At 39.9% G+C, this 22,357-nt stretch overlaps 1 protein-coding gene across 1 annotated transcript; it reads right to left on the bottom strand.

Moving 5' to 3' along the window:
* Nucleotides 1-189: 189 nt before the first annotated feature.
* Nucleotides 190-14,888, bottom strand: LOC111949050. Its single transcript, XM_023965127.1, has 4 exons — nucleotides 14,815-14,888; nucleotides 10,866-11,050; nucleotides 943-8,853; nucleotides 190-813 (listed from the first exon to the last, which is right to left on the bottom strand). The coding sequence occupies exon 3, from the start codon at nucleotides 8,797-8,799 to the stop codon at nucleotides 946-948; it is 7,854 nt and encodes a 2,617-aa protein (XP_023820895.1). The 5' UTR covers nucleotides 8,800-8,853; nucleotides 10,866-11,050; nucleotides 14,815-14,888; the 3' UTR covers nucleotides 190-813; nucleotides 943-945.
* Between the last annotated feature and the right edge of the window lie 7,469 nt (nucleotides 14,889-22,357).

Here is a 22,357-nt window from a genome sequence, read left to right as displayed (position 1 = left end):
GGCAAAATAATCTATCTGCTCAGGATCTCCTCTGGAAACTGGTTGTTGACACTGAAATGGATTTTAACTGGTGATATACTCTTAATATATTTATTTCTTTTTTTAATTCCACAACTGCAAAAGCCTAACAATATTAAGTCTTTTTGCATTGAGCCACAGATAAACGATGTGGGGAAAAAAGACAACACATTGTGCTTTTCTTTAAATTTTATGTGTTTTTGTCCCCTTTTATAGTAAATTGCCGACAGTTTACATTCATTCGATTTTAAAATCATTGTTGTAACATTTGATTGGTATTGTTCAACAGGAGCAAAAATAATGTTAGTACAATAAAAATAAGAGGTTAATACAGTTTGAACATGACTATTTCACTGAAGTCTGTGAGTTAATTGTTGGTGTCGCCAAATAGTAATTACAAAGGTGAAAACCTCGTTGTTCATTTTCTGACATGATTGCACTCTAAAGAAATAACACAAATCAGTGTTAAAAGAAAATTGTTGAATAAAAAGAAAAAAGAAAACAATGTTTCATATCAAATGATCAATATATAATGTGAATAGTTATTTTCTTATGCAATAAATGACAAGGAAATACATTTATCAACATACATTTAGAAAGAATAATTTTACAATTAACATTGTTCTCCTTGTCAACAAATGCTTAAAGTCATCGTTTACAGTTGTTTTTATATTACTTTTGTATTTTCTCAAAAGGAAATAAAGGTTTAAAATGCAAATTGATGGATGTTCTTTGATGAAGACAGAAAATCTCTGCTCTCATTCTTCTCTTTTATTGGGGACACTGATGTTCTCACTGTAAAGTAAACACAAAACCACTGTATCATGGAATGACTTTTTTATTTACCTAAAACTTTTCCTTTCATTCAATATAACTCACAAAAATGTTTGTTTTTGTAGACTTGAAGATAAAATACAATCTTACCTTTTACTGTAGAGAACTGAACAACTGGCTCCTCTGAGGATCATTCTTGTTCTTGTATCCCTCATCTTTGATCCAAGCAGTGATGGTGTTAAGTTGTTCTTGGGTCATGACATCTTTACCTTGAAGCAGGCCAAACCACTTCTCCACCATATCTCTGCTGTTTTCTTGAACTCTCTTTTCAAAGCTAGAGAGCCTGGTTTTACTCTTCTTCAGGTTCTGAGAACTCTTGAAGTTGCTGCCACCGCTGACATGACCATAGTCCACTGCTGCACCAATGACCATCAGTTTGAAGGTGCTCTCAACATCATCCCTGCTGATGGCAGTGGTGAGTAATGTTGTGAATTTTTCAGATGTTCCTGCTGGAAAGTTCTGATTTTTTCCTTGAAGTGCACCAGTGTTCTGAAGTTGTAGGCCATGATGTTTCTCCACATCAGCATTTACATCCACACTGTCAAAGGTTGAGGGTTTTGGTCCTACCTCAAGCATGGCCTTGGCCAGTCTGCTGTTCTGGTTAACTTGACTAGCTTCCAGGATACTATTGGGTGGAGGTTGGTGATCTGTGTTAAAGATTTGTGTCATTTTTGGATTTTGAGGGTAGTGTTTTTGCCATTTTATGTAGTAATTTATTTCTCCAACTTGTGTATTAAGACTTGTCTGGATTTTATTCATGATCTGTTTTGGTCTACTTCCCTCTGGGATGTACCAGTCACTATCTCTGAGTCTTTCAACCCACTGCTTGTGCTTGATGAAAGATCCCCACTGACTGGGACGTTGAAGTAAAGTCTTGGCCTCCGCAGATCGTAAGTAATCAGCTTCTTGTGAGATCTCTACTTCATTGGCTGTTGGTTTTCTGGCTCTTGCCAAAGCCAAAAACAGGCTGCTCTTTCCATTGCTGTTGGTGATCACTATCTTGTTATCAATGTAAGTGTCAAAATGACCATCAGGATGTTTGTCACTCTTTGGTCTGTAGATCAGTGTTACTGTCTGATCAGAGGTTTTGCTGCGTGGGTTTACTTCCTGCATTTTAGTAAGACTTCCATGTTTATTCTCAGTTAGGATGACAACTTTAGTTCCTGTAGCCTCTGACAGAACTCTCACATCAAGGATGGTCCCCCCACTGCCAGGGCTTTTGATCTTCTCTGCATAAGACCTTGAGAGTTGAGAATCTGGATTAACAGTCATGTCTGCAGTTGAACTGCGTGCAGCTTTAAGCTTGTCTTCTGCTCTCTTGAAGCCTTTTTTAATGTATTCTCCAAGGGCCCCATTCACCTTATCTTGTACTTGAGAAATGATGTGACCGGAGAACTTCTGGTTAAAAACCTCCACCATAGCATCAGCCAGTAATTCAGAAATAGCATTGGCTATATCTTGCTTGAGTGATTTCAAAATCTCTGAGTCTGAAGCTGAAAGCTCATTTTCTTTCACTTTTTCTGTAATATTTGTATTTTGTTTGAATGATTCTAGCTCCTTTTGAAGATTTGAGAAGAATTTTGTGGAGATAGTTGATACTGCCGCAACAGCATCAGCTGCTAGTATCGAAAGATGTGCAGCTTGAATGACTTGAAAAAATACTTTGACTTTTCCTTTGGCCTCTTCTTTAGCTCTGTCTATCACTTTGATAATGGATGAGTTGAGCTTGTTCTGCCAACTAAGGTCTGCATAGAATGGCTGCAGTGCAGTTTTGCTTAACTTTTTGAAAACTTCAAGGAGATTAGCTTTTCTCTTTTCATCATTGAGGAGCTCTTTAAGTTGTTCCTTATCTACCAGGTGTAGGACAATGGTAGAATCTACTAAAGAACTCAGTGGGTCTTTCTCTAAGTTGGATTCAACGCCATTTGTGATTGTCTTGGTCAGATCATTTTTTATACTTTTTAATATCTGTTTCATTATTTCTTCCTCTGCCTTTCCAAGCCCTTGGAAAAATATTTCTTTCCCTATTTTTTTACTGGCCTCTTTTACTGCATTTTTTAGGTTTGTCTTTGTGACAGCACTCATACTGTCTTTAGCATGTTTGGAGATTAGCTTTGGAAGTGCCTTCAGTTTTTTGCCCAAGTGTTTCAATGCCATTTTGCAAGCTTTTAAGCCTTTAGAAACCAACTTTCCAACTCCGAATGTAATGAGTGACACACCGACGGAAATGGCTTTCTGTATAGCCCAGTCTTTCCAGCTGAACTCTCCTGTCACTAGGGCCTCGATGCCATAGATGCAGTCTGACACTCCTTCAGAAATGAGTCCAAAGCCAACTTGAGCTAGTGCTCCACAAGTGAAGACAGCAAGCAGAACTCCAGCAACAATCTGTAAGACTCCAAGAAAAAACACCAAAATAGCTTCCCAAATGGAGGGCTCTTGTTCAACAGCAAATGCATACTGCAGACCACCTTTGTAGAGGCTGTAAGCTTCAACTTGGAGTTCTTCATCAGCACTTGAAATCAATGAGAAAACTGGAGATTTCTTGGCCACAGCATTTTTATCCTTCTCTATGATCTCATCTAACTTCTTAATGGCCTCAGATATGTTTTTACCCCATGTTTCATACATGTTGCATCTAGTTGTCAATTGTTTTTCCAGACTTGTTTGTTCATTCTTGGTTGATTCAACAGAACCCATCTTCACAAACTGCAAACAGATCATAGACTCCTCACTAAGGCACTGTAAGGACTCCTCTGCTTTCTTCAGATCTTCTCTGGCATTTTTTAGATAGTTATTCTTCCTCTGCATAATAGTACAGTAAGCATGATTGTAAGAAGCAATTGCTGCCCAGCTTTTATCCTGGTCCATGGCTTTCTGAAAGAGACTGGCTCCAAGGTCCCATTTCTTATCATCAAGTGCAACATTTCCAAACTTTATAAAGTGATAAATGCTTGAACATGGGGATTCCTGCTTTTGAGACTGATCTCTTGCCTCTGCCAAATCAGCCTTCAGACTTTGTTTCAGTTCCTCCATTTTCAACTGGTCAATGTCTTCTGATTTAATTTGCAGCCAAATGCCCCAGAACTCATTCATGATATCTATCATAACTCGTTTTTCATCTTCATCTGAAATCTTGTGAACTTCTTGAAGAGTTTTGCAGTAGTCTGAGAAAAGTTCTTCCCTTAATTTCATTTCATGGACATCATCCATCATGCAACGTATTCTTTCTTCTGCAAGTGTGTCTCTTGTACTCTTCGCTTCCTCTAGAGAGGTCCCTGTCTTGAAACCTCGCTGAAGGTGTTCAGTGGACATGAAGATCTGGGCAGATCCAGGTTTGCCTTTGCGAGCCGTTCGACCAAAGGCCTGAAGTTCCACTCTTGTGTTGTCTGAAAGGAACGAGAGGATCACAAATAACCCCCCGTTATTGTTCACGTCTTTGGAAACCTTTATGTCTGTTCCTCGTCCGGCAAGGTTGGTGGCAACTATAACATCTCCAGGAAGAAGTGTTTTTTCTATTTTGCTCAAGCTGTCATTGTCGCTTCGGCAGTAGAGAATGATATCACCTGAGACACAGCTTTTTAGATCGTCATAGATCTCTTTGGCTTTGTTGATTGTTTCACAGATTATCAGAGCCGCTCTTCCATCCCTGTAGGAATTTTTGGAGACCTGAGCCATCACCACATGCTTTATTTCCGATTTCCACTCTTCAGATGAGGTTGTCACTTTTCCTTCGACTTCAAATAACTTCTTTCTGTTGAATGCTGGCATTTTGCAGGCAGTCAGGTTTGGGTAAAGGTTCTTCAGAAACAGAATGTCTTTTTCACTGCCAAGAGTTCCTGTCGTTCCATAGATTTTCCCCTGGTACTTTTCAAAGAATGCAACGTTGGAAATGTAGTTTGTCACAGTTGAAATTGTGCTGAGTTTGATTTGGTGTTTGATCTCAACAAACTGCTGGAGACCATCTCCCCATTTCTTATTTAGTTCCACGATCCCTGTGGATCTGAAATCCACTGGACAAACATGATTGTTTTCTACAACGTAATCTCGTCCCTCTCTTAGTTGCAAAGCCAGAAATGCATTCTGAGTCCACACGGACATTTTTTCACCAATCAAGTTCTTCAAGAATCCAGGAATGCGGATTTCATCTTTGTTGTTTGTGCATGGGGTGTACTGAATTTTCTCGGAGATCGTATCAGCTATTGGCTGAACTAGAATTTCATCAGAGTCGTAAAGAGAACAACAAAACCCTTCCTCCATGACCAGAAATGTTAGTTCTGGAATTGAGTTTTTATCATAAGGGCTGAGTTTCTCAAGAGAAAGCAATCCTTTCTCATTCAAAGTATAGACAGTAAAGCCATAGGGAACATAGTTTTCCAGTTCTTTAAAGAAGTTAACTGCTGTATCTTTACTCACAGTTTTCAGTTTGTCACGAAGTTCATCTGGTTTACTATTGTAGATTTCTTCAGCAAACCCCATGGGTACAGTGTTGGTTTCTTCAGCAATACGTAAAATATCAATTGGGTCTGTTATTTCAGTTTCTTTTGTGTCGATTGAGTCATAAATGGCCTTGAAAAATGAAGCTGGAGGGCCTCGCACAAATGACTGATATGGTGAAGAGACATAGCCATACTGACGGACATGAGCCCAGATCATGGCAAGAACAGTGTTGAGGTGCTGCATGCAAACCATGGGACTGGACAAGTAGGTCAGCTGCACCCCTTGGTCAAGCAGCAGAGAGTCCACTTCATCAATGATGATGCACTGATATTTACGATCAGGCCTCACATCCTTCATCTCAAATATCTGACGAAGATGATCTGCAGCAAAGGTTTCGATAGTTCCATAGATCACATCTTTCTGGTAGCATTCTTTTCTTTCACTGTCCTCAGTCTTGTTTGTGTTTGTGTCAACTGTAATGCCAAAGTGCTCAAAGAATTTACCCCATTCTTCTGCGTCTCTTTGACACAACACTGACGAGCTGGAGACTACATCCACTTTTTCTCCCCTCAACACACGAAGCACTGCAAACATTGCAATGACACAAGACTTTCCCTCCCCAGTGCCCATTTCCAGGAGCTTCCCAGTGTCAGACAAGGCCAAGAGGCACCAGCTAATCATCTGAGTGGCTCTGGGCCACCACTTTTCATCAGCTACTTGCTGATGAACAGCATTGCATAAGAATGCAAGGATCTCTTGAAGGTTCTCTTTGTCCATATTCTGACTCAGAGTTTTTGCCTGCGTTATATCTTTGTAATTTTTAATTTCACCACTTTGTATCAAGTTTGTGACATGAGTTACAATACTGTAAGACTTGGTCAGTGTTTGCTCATCAATATCTTTCATCTGACGCAGTTCCTCAAAAAGCATGTCAATGGTTTTGCCTTTTTCATCTCTCAGGCTCTTGTCCAAGTGCTGGATAAGGTTCTCAGTTTTATAAGAACCTAAAAGGTCAAGAAGAGTTTGATTGCTGTCATCTGTCCATGTGGAAGAAACCTGGTATGTTTCCAACAGGTGTAAAATCTTCATGATGGAAGTGCAGCCCTCAGTGGAATGGTGCTGAGTTAATGCTCCAAGCAGGTTTAATAATTCAACTGGTGACCAAGCATGTCTGCTGAAATTTAAAACCATTTCCAAAATCTGTTTGGTTTCTTCATTTAAATCTTGGGATTGCCCTGCACAGCTAAGCAGAGCCTCCAAACACCATCTGCCAGCTTGTGCTGCCGTTTCTTTCTCAGCTTCTGCTTCGCTACAAACGACTCGAACCAGATTCTCCAGAATTGTCAGGATAAAGATCTCGTTAAACTGCAGCGTCTGTCCTGAAAGCTTTTTCAAGATGTCGATGATGATTGGACTTTTGGTGTTCAAACCTTTGTTCATGTTATTGTGAAGGTTTTGAAACAAAGCTTTCACAAACCATCTTTTTGGTTCCATTTCAAGACTTTTACATCTTTGCATGATGTTTTGCAGAGTTTGAGCAGCAAACTCCAGTGGACTGTTGCCTTTTAGCTTTAAAAATTCAAGATTCTCCAAAGAATCAAGACTTTGTTCTTCAATAAAAAATCCACGAGGAAGTGGAGGAACCCGGTTTTCCATAACCTCTTTTGCATGCTGAATGTAGTCGGACACAAAGTCACTCAATGTGCCGTACACAATGTCAGCTTCGTAAACATCCTTAAATGAAGTTCCTGTTGTCTTGTTTGTGTTAAAGGAGATTCCAAGGGAGTTATAAAAGCCAGACCACTCTTTCATCTGCTGATCTGATTCAATATCAGAGTTCAGAACAATGTCCAGTTTGTTTCCTTTGCAGACTTGTATAGCTGCATACATAGCTAACACGCATGGGTCTTCTTCAGTACCAACCAGTTGTGGTACTTGGGTGTTCTCCTTCAGCAGCATGGCACACCATTGTAACATGTGCTTCACTGAAGGCCACCAGCCTTTTGAGTCAAAAACTGCTTTGCACAGCAGAGACAGACAGCTCTGTAGGTCATCTGTGCTCAAAGATCCACTTTTTATTGAATCTCTCATGCATGTTGGCTGTTTTTGTGGCTGTTCAGAGTAGACTAAGACACCACTTGGGATGTTTTTTATCATTTCAGTCAAGGAATCATCTAGATTTTGAGACGATTTTAACTCTGCAAGGGCTTTAAGGAGATTTCTTTCATCACTTTTTCTGAGAATTTTGGGGAAATCTTCAGAGATGTTTGCAGCAAAGTCAATAGCTTCAGTGAAGGTCCGTCCATAGTCATCTCTCCAGTCTGGGGATACATCATACACTTTGACCAGTATCAGTAATTTAGTTATTGAAGCTTTTTCTGCACATTTCTTTGACAGTCCTTTAAGCAGATTTAGTGCTTCCATTGGAGTCCACTGGTTTTCTTGCACAAGTCTTAAGATCATTTCAGTGGACTCTGAGTGTGTTTCCTTGGTGTGTAGATCAGTGAGCGTGGACAACAGCAGCTTCAGGCATTTGATTTCCATCTTTAAAATGAACACAGACTCTCTTTCAACAGAATTCTGCATTGATGATAAGAGGATGCTCAGGAATTCTGCAGGGAAAAGAAGATCAGTCGAGAGCTCATCTTCCGCCCATTGTTTGGCTATGAGGACTGCATCTGTGTCCGAGCTGTTGCTGTCACTGTAGAAGTGCATCATGGTAAGATACAGAGCTTGGGTCAACAGGAAACTGTCAGCTGCACTGCCTGCTGATTGGCTGATAGATCCTATGAGGAACTGCATGTGGTCACAAAGCCTTTGTGAGGACTCTTCCTCTAGTTTTTCCACAGACAGCACACATAGTTCTGTGATGTAGACTTGGGTGTGCTTCAGTGTGGTGAGGGATGGAAGAGCATGAACCCATTCCTCAAAGAGGAGTTTGTCCAAAGCTGACACCACCTTTCCCAGCTGATCAGAGGAAAGTTCATCCAGACTGAGATCTGCAACCTCAAATCCACATTTCAGTGAGAGAATCTCTAAAAGGTCATCACTGTCACCGTCTGACTCAAATTCATCCAAATGTCCTTTCAGAACTTTTCTTTTGGATTCTTGTTCTGATAAGTTGGTTCTCAGATGTTGTTCATACTGTTCCTTAGCTTGGTGCTGTGATTCTTCCAGTCTTTGATTTAGCTCCTCTTCTCTTTTCTTTCGCTCTTCCTCTCTTTTTCTCTCCTCTTCTCTTCTCCGCTGCTCTTCCTCTCTTCTTCTCTCCTCTTCTCTCCTTAGGTTTTCTTGGTCATTGATTTCCTTGTTAAAGCAGTAGTTGCACTTGTACATATTATCATAGCCAACTGGTCTGTAGTATTCTCCTCCATTGAAAATATAGACGTACTGTCCACGAAACGTACCTTTGTATAAATGATCAAAGGATGTGCATGGAGGGAGAACTTTGTTACAAATGCGGCATCTCAGGCTGTCTCCCATGTGACATTCTGATGGTACATTTCCCATTTTACTGAGTTCTTTAGTTGTAAGGTTTTGGCTTTTAGTGAAATTTGAGCTTTCCTGAAAAAAAAATATAGATATAATAAAGTTGATGGTAATGCAAAATCAATTAATACTTTTCTTCTGTATATATATATAAAAAAAACAATTTTAGAGTGACCATGGGTCATTTCTTTTATTTTATTTTTATAACTATTTATTGAACATTTTTTGTATTAAACAGACATGTGTGTAATGGAATGTAAAAAAAAAGGCAATGTGTAAAAATAAACACTCGAATGTCAACCCGTCCCACCCACCCACCCACCCCTTCAACAACCCCAAGAGGCCAGACAGACACAAAAATAAAATAGATAGATAAATAAATAAATAAATAAATAAATAAAAATAAATAAATAAAAAACACAAACCACTTGGGCTTTTAAAAATTAGAAATATGTTAAAAAGAAGAGAGAAAAATAAATAAATTAAAAAAAATAATAAAGAAGGGTAATTAAATAAGTAGTAATAAGTGAGAGAACCAGGGTAACAGCAGTGGCTTTTTGTTGCACTGGGGCTCGGTCAGCATCCAGATTGTGAGGAAATGTCAAGGAGTCCATATATTGTAGGAAAGGGCTCCAGGTCTCATGAAACACCCTGAGTGAGCCTTGAAGTGAGTACCTACGCCTCTCAAGTTTGAGATTGTAAAGCACCTTGCGGACCCAGCGGACATGCGAAGGGGGACGGGGGAGCTTCCAGTTCAGCAGGACCAGCCTGCATGCTAATGGGGTGGTAAATGCAATGGCCCGCTTCAGTGCACTCAGCGTGTCTGAGGTTGGGGGGAGACCAAATATTGCCGACATGGGATTTGGTGTGACGGTGTATCTGTAAGCCCTCGATAATGTATCAAATACATCTGTCCAAAGTGCTGCGAGCACTGGGCATGACCAAAACATATGGGCATGATTGGCAGGAGAGAGATGGCATCTGCTGCAGGCATCACTAATAGAAGGGTAGATTTTGGCCAGTCTGGCATTGGTATTATGGACCCTGTAAACAATCTTGCATTGAATCAATCTATGGCGGGCGCAAATAGAGGACAAATGGACAAGAGACAATGCCGACCTCCCTTGTTGTTCCGTCATGTTAAGGTTCAGACTGTCCTCCCACGCAGTTTTGACAGTATTGGACAGCTTTGAGGATGCTGTCCAAATTGACTTGTAAAGGCTTGAAATGCATCCATTAACAAAAGGGTCTTTGGAGAGAAGAACATCCAGAAGAGTTTCTGGTGGGCGATTTGGAAAATGAGGAAACAGTTTTTTAACATAGTCACTGATCTGGAAGAAACGGAAGAGATGTTGATTCGGGAGGGCATATTTCTTTGACAATTGTTCAAATGAGGAAAAGACATTGTTTGTGTACAAGTCAGAGATTGATTTAATCCCATTACCATGGATCATTTTCAGTTCTCCTTAATGTTGGTTGTATTTAACTGTATTTGTCTTTCAGGAGGTCTTCTTGATTAAACTGGATTGAAATAAGAAATAATGGCTCCTAAAGCTCATTAAAAAAAAGTTTTACATAAAATCCAACTGGTTTTATACAATCAATAAAGTCCCATTAGTTGTCACGTACCTAGGTGTGTGATGTTTGTTATAAACAAAAAAACATTAGGGGACCGTTTTTATTATTGCCTTGATGAAATTGAGAAAAATATCAAAGTTTTGGAGGCCTGAGAATGCTGGGTCCCCATCCTGCAGTGGGTCTCTGTCAGGCTGGGAGCTGACCTCCCGGGAGCCGCCATAGTGATCGGCACCACTCCAGCTCCATGAGTCCTGCGACAGACTGTGTAGCGTGTACTCGTTTTTGCCCAACAGTAGTCGAGATTGGCTCCAGAAACCCCGCAGCCTCGAAAGGGATACAATGGGTTGAGAAAATGGATGGAAGTTTAAGGGGGGATTATTTAGGTGGACATTAATAAATTATATGTATAGTTTTATGTATTTGTTGCAAATTTTACTTGTTTCATTTTATATCGACTCTTTTGACCCAAAGGACACATTATTTTTTGGAGGTGCTATATGATTTCTTACCTTGTCAGCACTTTGATACTGCAGGTTTTCTTCTTTAGATCTTCATTCAAGGACAAAAATCCAATGGTCTGTGCTCAGACAATCCAGAACAGACTGCAGACAGCAAATCTCTGGGTTCAGTGGTTGGCCCAGGGCCAATCCATCAATCTCCTTTACAGTCGCTGTGTGTAACACTGCACTGGAACCTGTGTATGTTACAAAAAGTTTAGTACCCAAATTAGTTAGAACATGTAATCATTCCTTTGGTTTAAAAATTTTATTAAGATAAATAGTATCGCTGTGTATTGTTACTTTCTTGGAATCCAATTCTATTCACAAATCAAGATCAACAATTCACTGATGAAATCATGATTTACTATTCATTATATTTAGTTTTAATGGCTGCTATACAATGAATCAAATAAGTATTAAAACACCCTGTGATTTTGCAAGTTCCCCCACTTAAAAATCATCGAGGGACCTGATATTGTCATCGTAGGTGCATGCCCACTGTTAGAGACATCATTTAAAAAAAATCTGGAAAAAACATTGCAGGATTTTAAATGATTTATTTGTATACTACTACAAATAAATATTGGAAAACCCGTCTATCAGAATTCTGAACCTCAAATACCTGTAAGTCTGCCTACCTGTAAGTAGTCCACTTCCACTCCAACTGTTTGAAATTGTTAGCGCGTAAAGTCATCCCATAAAATAAATAAACTCCAACTACCAACATGGCCAAGACCAAAGAGCTGTCTAAAGACTCCAGAGTAGAGGTAAGATCTTAAGCCCGAGCCCGAGTCAGAACCCGACCAGCCCCAAATCCGGGTCGGATCGAGCTTCTCTCTCGCTGACTTTTTTAATAAATACATTGTAATGGCTGCAAAGAAGCTCCTTAGGCGGGCGGTTTTCAAACAGCTCTTTATTAATCCTGTATGTCAGAACGGTTACCGCACGAACCGAAAGGCACAGCCAGCTTCTTCTTACTCAGAGGGAGAACGTTCACCGAACGCACACACACCCACAGGTAGGACCCGCGCCCCCCCACCAGTCACCAGCCCACCGTTGATTGACATACACTGTGGCCCAGCAATTGGCAGAAAGAGGGGGGCGCTGGCCACCCGCAGCTCTGCGCACGTGTCGTGAATGTAATTTTCCCTCCACAAATCCGCATCTATTTTGTTTAGGTATCCCCGATATGGAGTAGCAAGAAGTCAAGGATAAACTTAAGACAGGGGAACTGAAAAGGCAAACACGCACCGCGGCTGCAGTATTTCTCCGCATTAAGCGAGTGCGCATCAAGATCTCTCTTTCACTCTCTTTGTCTGGCCTCTTATTCTGTGTTCCAGCGTTATTTTGTTGTGCAAATGCATTTATCATGATCATAAATATATGTAGATTATTTTAACCTTAAGAAATCTTGCGTTTTTTTTCTGCCGAAAATACTATGGGATAGCCAACTGGTCTGGGCCTGCAAATCGAGTTAATTGGTCGGGTTCGGGCTGGGATCGGTTTTAATGCCCGCGGGCCTGGGTCGGGTCGGGCTGGATTTTTTAGGCCCAATCCTACTTCTACTCCAGAGACAAAATTGTAGACCTCCACAAGGCTGAAAAGGACAACGGGGCAATTGCCAAGCAGCTTGGTGAAAGCAACATCCACTGTTGGAGCAATTATTAGAAAATGGAAGAAGCCAAAGATCATTGCCAAACTCCCTTGAACTGAGGCTCCATGCAAGATCTTACGTTGTGGTGTCTCAATGATCCTCAGAAAGGTGAGGAGTCAGCCTCGAAAAACACAGGAGAAGCTGGTCAATGACCTGTCTAAAATTTGCCAGTGACCATTTAGATCAGGGGTCTCAAACTCAATTTACCTGGGGGCCACAGAAGGCAGGGTCTAGCTGAGGGAGGCCCGCAACTTCAGTGCGTAAACACACGCAACTTGTGAGTGTTTAAGAGCCAATAAATGTTGTATGGAACATATACAGTACTACACTATTATATGTACTCTATTATTACCTGTTTTCTGTACAAAATGTACTTATAAAACTCTCATTCAAATAAAAATAGTAAATAAAAAAATCAATAAGTAAATAAATCAGTAATACATTTCTGTTTAATCAGTCTTCTATATCTGCTGTTTTCTAATTTAAACGCCCCTATTAACACAGTTCAGTTAACACTGTTGAATTATAACTATTAAACACAAAAGAAGACTCAGATTCTACAGTTCTGTAACCTCCATCAATGGGTTCTTCTGAACACAGCTGCTCTTTTCTTCTTCTTACTGCTGGACATTTGGCAGCACTTCCTCCCAAACAGCTGAGACCTTCAGTATGGCTAAATTGAATGCTAAGGACAACTCCAACTTCCTGTTCTCCTTCAGTCTTGCTGCAATTTCGCCCCCCCAGGCGAGACGCTGGTTCATCTCAAACACATCTATCGTTGCTTTTTCCCCACGTATTTTTAGTGTGTCTAAGACTACATGTCGTCGCTCGCACATGTTTAATGTTAAAGCCCCGTTAGCTGTCACGCATGTAGGTGTGGGACATTTATGCTGCTAAGCTGGCCCATCTCCTGGGGGAGTGGTGGGTTGCAGTGACAGCCGCGCCCGAGAACCGTTTGGTCGGGGTTGATCAGCCGCCGCCAGTGGCGCCTAACCGTCACCATAACCTTAACCCTCCTCGGGGTCTGTGTGGCCCGGAGAAAAGATCAGCACGGACTGCATGTATGTAGAAAATTACGAGCAAATAAATACGTTCTAGAAAGGAAAGTAAGGAACTCCTTAATGTGGTCCGGGGAGGGGGCTGTCAGGTTTCCTGCCTTAAATGTTGCCCTGCTTTAAACCTGGTCAATGTCACGCCCCTAAGAGTCATATACCCCACAGTGATTGGTTGGTTCGTCAGCTTTAATTCCACTTGCTTCTAATGACCGAGCATTCCACTGGTATTTAAACGCAGCACTTGCGCACGAATTTGTGAGACGTGAAAACAGTCTCACGGTAGATCCGTGCGTAACTTTTGCTTCGTGTGTGCGTAACAAGGGATTCGTGCGTGTTTTTTTAAGATGTGTGTGTGTAAGTAGTTTCAAGCTGTTGTAATCTTAATTTGTGCATACGTAAATTGCATTTTGTATTTTTTTCATTTTATATTTTTTTAACTTATACACAAAATGTATTATGTGAGTAACAAATCACGCACAAATCCAAATTTATGCACAAATCCTAATTTACGCACTCACAAAGCAAGAATATGCATATACAAATCCTAATTTACGCACAAATCAAGAATTACGCACGCACAAATCCGACTGAGTCTAATTTCTCTCCATACTCCAGTGAGTCCTTGAACATGCATGGAACACCACCTCCAGGAAGCGTCCAGGAGGCATGCAGAGCAAATGGGCTACCCACATCAACTGGCTCCTCTCGATATGGAGGAGCAGTGGCTCTAATCTGAGTCCTGTCCGGGTAACCAAGCTTCTCACCCTATTTCTAAGAGGGCCCCAACCTGGGGCCTTGGGGAACACTGTCCTGCATGTTATCCATGTTGCGGTGCTTTTGCACATCTAATTCAGCTCATCATCCGGCTCTGCAGACACCTAAAAACGACAGTCATCAAAGGCAGGTGTGTTTGAGCAGGGTAGAATTGAGAAAATGCAGGACAGTGTTATCCGAGGTGCAGGGTTGGGAAACACCGCTCTAAAGGGAGAGTGCAGCCACACTACGGAGGAAGCTCATTTCAATTGTAAAGCTGTAAATTTGGCAAAACTGACTGTTGGCCATTATATTTTAAGAATTAAAATTGTATTATTTTATTTCTTAACAAAATTTTCTTCTCTGCTGAATGATGCCAGTTAATTATTCTGGTTGGAAAGCCTTCCCTCATATATATATTAACCTCGTTTTAACTGGCTCTCCTTCCAAAACATTTAAAAATCCATGGTCTAGTACTTTGAAAGTCTTACATTACCTTCTTGTGCAGGATTAGGTGCAGAAGAATGCATGTGCCTCTGATGTCAAAATTCCTCATGAAGCCTTATAAAGAAAGAGGCACATTGTTCATCTTGATGTTTAATGTTTAACTAGCAGTTAAACATTAAACTAGTTAAACAGTTAAACTAGCAGTTAAAGTTTTGATAAAGCAGTTTTTCGTTGGAAAGGCTGTTTAGCAAGTTATACATTACCATTTACAATTGGTCTGTACATGATGCCATTCAATTCAAATTTCTTAGGAAAATGCAAGTTTAGGTCTCAAAGCCCTACGCAAAAAGCAGGAAACATCCATCCATCCATCCATCCATCCATCCATCCATCCATCCATCCATCCATCCATCCATCCATCCATCCATCCATCCATCCATCCATCCATCCATCCATCCATCCATCCATCCATCCATCCATCCATCCATCCATCCATCCATCTTCAAACCTGCTTCAAGCCAAACTAGCTACTGACAGGGTGAAGGCAGGTTTCACCCCGAATAGGTCGCAGTCTGTTGCAGGCCAAACAATCACACGCTCACACACACACCTTGTGCTTGTAGTTCTGATTTAAATGCATGTATTGATTCCTGTGTTAGTTTTCTTTGGTAAACTATTTGCTTTTTCTCTTTTATTTCTCTGCAAACGCATTCATAGTTAGCAAATACTGGGAGGTGGTCACTGATGTCTGTCATTAGTATCCACTTTTTATTCTGTTTTCTAGGCAGTTTGTGAAAATATTATCTATCAAGGTTGCGCTGTTTGTTGTTATTCTGCTAGGTTTGTTGGTTAATGGATATAAGCTTAGACTGTACATTGTGTGCGTGAAATCTTCTGTTTTGTTGTGATTGTTTTGGTTCAACAAATCTATGTTAAAATCGCCACAAAGAAGTATGACCTTCTTGGAAATATTGGCAACCATGTTTTCAATAGCACTTGTGAAGGTTTCCATGTCAGATACAGGGGCTCGATATACGCAGCTGATTATGATGTTACTCTGTTTCTCCATACTAATCTCTACAGATATATATTCCATGACATCATCAATACAGCCCGACATTGTCTCCAAGACTTAAGACTGTTGTCTATATAAAGAGCCACCCCCCCACCTTGCTTATTTTTCCTGTACTTAGTGAAAGTCATAGCTCTCCAGCTGGAAGCACTTTTAGCCAGGTTTATGAAATTGCAATTATTTTGAAAGGTTTGTTAAATTGCTGTAAGTATTCTTCAATGGTTTAGGCTTCTGCTGTTGAAATGTATGATTGAGAGTTCGTGATTAGGATTTGTGTTTCTATTGTATTCTTCTTCTGTGTAATAACTGCAGTGGTTATTCACAAAGTCAAAGAAATTGGCATCTGGGTCAATGTCTACGTTCATAGTTGTGTATTATTTTTTATTCGTGTCAAAGAGGACTGTACTTTTGCCGTTTTCTATCAAAATTGATCCAGTTCATCCATTTCTCTGATTGCACTTACTTTTGCCTGTTCAGGTGGGCCGTTTAGTTTAATGAAAAATTTACAGTCTGTTGTCCACGTTGATTGTATTTTCTTTTCTTTTCTGAGAAACCGTGCTTTCCGTGCGATGTCAGCATTTTTCTTGGTTAGATGTTCATTCATGTTCATTTGTTCCTTGTAGTTTTTTTTCCTTGCTTTAGGAGGGCATTTTTATGCTTTCTATTTGAAAATGGCATTATTATTGCTGGGGGGGTATTTTTCGTTTTCCTAGGTAGGGGATGGCAGGCTTCAAAGTTAACACTTTATATTAAGATTCCTTAACAAGCTTTAACTCATTAACAAGCATTATTCATGAGTTTATAGGATATCAGTAAGACATTTATTAGTACAATAAGTCTAATAAGGTTTATTATATGACTAAGTTAACACATTTAAAAGGATTATTAGGATATTTATAAGATGCTATAGATGAATTTTGTTCAAATAATCTTAATAAATAATCTTTTTTAATCTTAATCTTAAAAAAGGTGAAAGAAAATCTTCTTTAAAAAAACTTGCCATTTATCAACAAGCTGACTGAGAAGCAGATGCTTTAGTGGGAGGCAGCGTTTTTAGAGAGACTCCAAAAACTTCTCACTCTTTTTAAAGAACATAATTAGAACATCCAGCAAGAATATTACAGAACTATTTTCCATCTTTTAAGGTTTTTGTCAATTCAATTTTTAAAAAAATGAAGTGTAACCTTTAAAGGAAACATACATAATCCCATTATTACTTTAGAAGTTTAAGAATAAATGTATCACTTCTTATCTGTTCCTTGCTATTTTTTGCATGATTTCCACAAAAGTTTAATAAAATTAGATTTTTAACGTTTGTTGTGACGTATGTTACTTTGATAAACTACTATCTACTGTATTTTTTCCTTTAGTAAATCATTGACCCTTAATCATACATTACCAGTCAGCCCAGGTAATTTCTGTGAAAGTATGAAAAATTATATCTTATCTGAAGTCTCTTTGTATGCGTCACTTCTAAGGAAATTTGGAAGCTTGCATGTATATTTTATGAGTGTAATGCCTCATAAAAGATACCTTTGAATTTACTATGCAAGTGAATAATATGTAACCCGCAGATTGAGTCAGTTTACTTATTACAGTAAATCTGATATTTTCTGAGTAGAACAGCTTGGGGGATTTATTTTACCAAGTGTGATGCATCATCAGAGTTCCACCACATTGAACTTGATAAATAAAGCACCAATCTTCCTATGTAGCCTTTGCTGGTTCACAACTAGCAGAAGGAAATGCAGTTAGTATGGATTTATTCATTTTAGCATAAAAAAAACCTTATTGTGAACTACTATTCCAACTATTTAAAAGTTGCACTTATTTCTGACACAGCAATAACACAGATGACGAGCTGATCAGGTAGTTTCAGCAAGTGACCTCTAGCCTGCTGTTCCCACAGTCAAAGCAGTTTTGTTGAAAAGGTTGTCCAGTTTGTGAATAGACTGCTGGAGAAACCAGCACAAGCCGCAGATGATCCCTGTTTGGCCCTGCTGAAAAACTGTTTCTCCCATGGAGTTCTTCTGTACGCTGTGGTGTGCTGGTGCGGCACAAGCAAGAGAAACCTGACCCGACTAAACAAGATCATCAGGAGGGCTAGCTCTGTTGTGGAACTGAAGTTAGCCACAGTGGAGGAAGTGGCTGAACAACGAACATTGTCCAGACTTCAGGCAATTATGGACAATGTTACACACCCTCTGCATGACGCCTTCAGTGAAAGGAAGAGCAGCTTCAGCAGCAGATTTTTATCACAACGCTGCACCACGGACAGACTTAGAAAGTCCTTTGTCCCACGAGCCATCAGACTGCACAACACTCTGTGTTGAGAGCTCTTACTCTTGCTTCTGATTTTGATTAAGCTGAATTTCTGGGAAACTTGACACGTTTTTAGGAATTGTTTATACTTGCTTTTATTCTTTTTATCCTTTTATATTTTTATCTATTTATTGTGTTTTTATCTGTTTTAGGAATGATTGTGTTTTTAAGTATGGGCAGCTGGCCACTTATCTATCTATCTATCTATCTATCTATCTATCTATCTATCTATCTATCTATCTATCTATCTATCTATCTATCTATCTATCTATCTATCTATCTATCTATCTATCTATCTATCTATCTATCTATCTATCTATCTATCTATCTATCTATCTATCTATCTATCTATCTATCTATCTCTCTATCTCTCTATCTCTCTATCGAACATATAATTAGGAAACAGCTGCTCTTAGCTGGACCTTTGGACATCTCAATAAATGCTCTTTAAAATGGCAGCAAGTGTGTGTGCCATTCATACAACAAGGTTACAATTAATTTCTTGTGTTGTTGCACAGACAAGGTCTTGAACGCACTGTCGGAAAATGTTCTCACATGAAAACACAGAAAGGCACAGGCATGTACAAAACTGCTGTCTTAGACATTTTTCACAATCATGCACTGATATGCCAAGGCTTGTTTTCAACTGATATCTGAAAAAGAGCTCCTTACTGGAAAACATTATTCTGTGCCTTCCGCAAATATTTAGCAGTTAAACAGCATCAAGTGGCCTGTGTTTTTTTTTTTTTTTTTTTTTTTGTTTTTTTTTCTTTTAACTTGTCCTGTCCAACAGCTAGGCAAACAGATGAGAGCTGAGGGCCTCTTGTGTTGGACATATTTTATTTTAACAAGAGGGGTTATTCATCTTCAGACAAACCAAAGGTATGTCTGAATAAACCCCTTTTGTAATTGAGGCCAAAATTTATTAATTTCAATCATGTTTGAAAATCTTTGGTGTTGGACCGGACGGAAAAGGAAAGAGGGGAAGAAGAGAGAGGGACGTTAGAGAGAGGGGGGGGGTAGGAGGGTGATAATAGGAGGGGAAGGGGGGTAAGACCATGAAGCAGCATAGAGCAGACAGGTTTACTGGTTGTTTATCGTTACGGTACGGTTCAAATGTAGTACAAAAAGGGCGGGGCCTGTTCACACACACTCAAATATTATCAACACACCTGCTAGCCGCAAAAATGTCCACATGTCAACATGCACACAAAACAGATAGTGTTCAGGAACGCATACCTATGCCTTTAAACCAACCAGTGTGAAATCTTTCATTCATTCAATCATGCAAACTATTAGTGCAAAGGTGAGCTAACACCAGTGCTCAGGTGAGTGTTTATGTTCTTCTAAAATGGATGGTGGAATGTGAAAAGAAGGAGGAGGAGGAAAGTGGCCTGTGTTTTTATGTTGTTTTTGTTATCGGCTACCATGTGTTGCATCTTAACGTTTTACAGCAGTGAATCAGATAACAAGCCATCCTCAAAACTCCCCATCACCAGCGATTAGAAGACAGTAAGCTATAGACAAGAAATTGTGGAAATAAAGGGCTGTTTTTTCCCCACATTACTTACTGTAGCTTCTCCAGTTTTTTTAGGCCGTTCAGGAGCCTGAATGGTGCTTCAAAAAAAAGAGGGGGGGGGGGGGGGACACTAATTCTTTCCAGAAACAATAAAGTGTTATGATGAAGCAACGTGGCAGGGTGGAGGAAAGTTGCTTTAACCCTTGTGCTATCCAAGGCACTTTAACATTGGGAGTTGGGTCATCTAGACCCACTAGACATGCGCTGAACCTTTTTTCTTCAATGGTGATGAAATCTTTCCACCCTTATCCACCTTTGTCATGGTAGGGAGAACACGTCAATGTAAGGGGGGTCATCTAAGATAGCACAAGGGTTAATGTGGCTAATAGGGGTGTAACGGTACATGTAGTTGGACCGAACCATTTGGGGATGGCAATTTCAGTTCACGTTTGTACCGTTTTGCTTTTTTGTTTGTTTATTTTATCCCCCAAATGTATTAACTTTGCGCCGAGGCGGAACTATTGTTATTTGCGGTATTCCACCAAGACTCTCAATGGTGGCACTCGTGCGTCTGTAGGAAGAAGGGGGGGGGGGGGGGGGCAGAGTGTGGGAGCGCGCAACGCAAGAGTGTTTGTGTGAGCGCGCGTTCAGTTTGTGTTACTCACTTACGGAGAACAGCAATAAAAAGGTTTTCTCCAAAGAAACAGAGGCTGGCTCTATTATTAATCCGCTTTGGAGGCTCTGAGGGTCAGTACGGGGAAGTAAACTCTGTGAAGAGTTTTGATGTGGATTACCTGCAAGTTTGGACTTTTTGTCAGTCTAAAGGTGTGTAGACAAAGTTCTGGCCAGAAGCTTTCATCTGTGCTGATGCTCAAATCTGCATCCCATTTTGTTATTGGAAGTGAAATATTATTATCTAGGTTACATAAAAGTTTGTATATTTTGGAGAGAGTTTTATTCATTGAGAAATTAATCAGAGAGGTAACTACATCTGGTAGCTTTAAATCGTTGTCTCTGTATTTAAACTTTTTAGTAATAATTGATTTAAGTTGCTGATATTCCAAGAAGTTATTTATTCCATGTTTGTCTTGAAGTTCCTGGGGTGTAATGAATCTTCTGTCAATAATTAGGTGCTTTAGTACTGTTACGCCCCCTGCTTGCCAAGATGGGAAGTGTAACATTTTTTTATTTATAAGGATGTCCGGGTTGTTCCAGATGGGTGTCATTTAGCACGGTTGAAATTGACGATTTTGATATTTTGAGAAATTCCCACCAGCCTGTTAAAGTGGCGTTTATATTAATACTTTGGAAACAATCCTGTTTTTTAACTGTTTGGCTGATAAACAGTAGATCTGACAGGTTTATCTTTTCACATAACGCCTGTTCCAAGTCTAACCATGAGTTGGTTTCTGGATTATTTTTTAACCATTTTAAGATGTATTGTAATCTATTTGCAAGAAAGTACTTGTTGAAGTTAGGTAACTCTAAGACTCCACAGCTTTTTGCAGATTTTAAAGTTTTTAGACTAATTCTTGCAGGTTTATTGTTCCATAAAAAGTTTGATATGGATGAGTCTGTTTTGAACCATTTTAGTGGCGGTTGTGTGGGAATCATTGAAAAGAGATAATTAACTTTGGGTAAGATTTTCATTTTAACCGTGGCTACTTTGCCCATAAGGGACAGAGGCAGGTTGACCCAGCGTGTTAGATCGTCCCGTTTGCATTTCAGTAATGGGGTGTGGTTTAGCTGCACCAGTTCTGATAATTTAGGGGAAAAATAAATACCTAGATATTTGATATTGCCTGATTTGACTGGTATTGTGAGTCTTTGCTCCGCATTGCTGTTCAGTGATAATAAAACAGATTATGATGGCTGTGTTTTACTTAATTTCCTTTAATGCTCTCATTATGTCTTATTGCTGCAGCTAGAGCAGGGGTCGGGAACCTATGGCTCGCGAGCCATATATGGCTCTTTTGATGGTCACATGTGGCTCGCAGACAAATCTTTATTTATACTTTTTTTTTTTTTCATTAGACCAGTCATTCTCGTGCGCGATGGGATGCCAGAGGCGCGCAGCAGTATCGGTGCTTGGGGAGAAAAATCTGCACCGTATATCAGTTTACTATTATCTAATTTTTCTCAGAGTTTGTACCAGCTGGAAACCTGTGAATTGCCATGCCTAATACTGCGCGCTCTTTCAGTTGCGGGGACGGGAGGTGTGAAGAAGAAAGCAGAGGGTGGGGGTGAGGGGTTGTGGGGACCGGCAGCAGGTGAATTGCGCAGGGATTGTAATAACGTAAATCCCGCTGCCCGTCACTCACTGCAGCGTGTGGGTGTGTGTTTGGCTCCACGTCTGCATGTGATCAGTCTGTCTCACATCTAAAGTACATTCATACTAACCTAAGATCACGTTTAAAGTCTCAACGCATGCATGAAGCAGAAACTCACCACGTATCAACCAGACTAGACCATCAGCAAAACTACCACGAGAAATACTCATCATTTATTAGCAACAGCATAACGATGTTATTAAAAATAATCCACACACTTATTGTACTTTAAAAATGTTGAAATTACATCAAATTCACACATTCATTTGTATATTTACTTTTAAACATATTGTCGCGGACTGAGTTGGGCTGGGTGGCTGTTGGGCCGCGTTATAAGTTCTGGAGTTCA

This window comes from Oryzias latipes, chromosome 17, assembly GCF_002234675.1.
Source record: "Oryzias latipes chromosome 17, ASM223467v1".
In the NCBI taxonomy this organism is placed as follows: domain Eukaryota; kingdom Metazoa; phylum Chordata; class Actinopteri; order Beloniformes; family Adrianichthyidae; genus Oryzias; species Oryzias latipes.
This window is presented reverse-complemented; position numbering and strand designations above follow the sequence as displayed.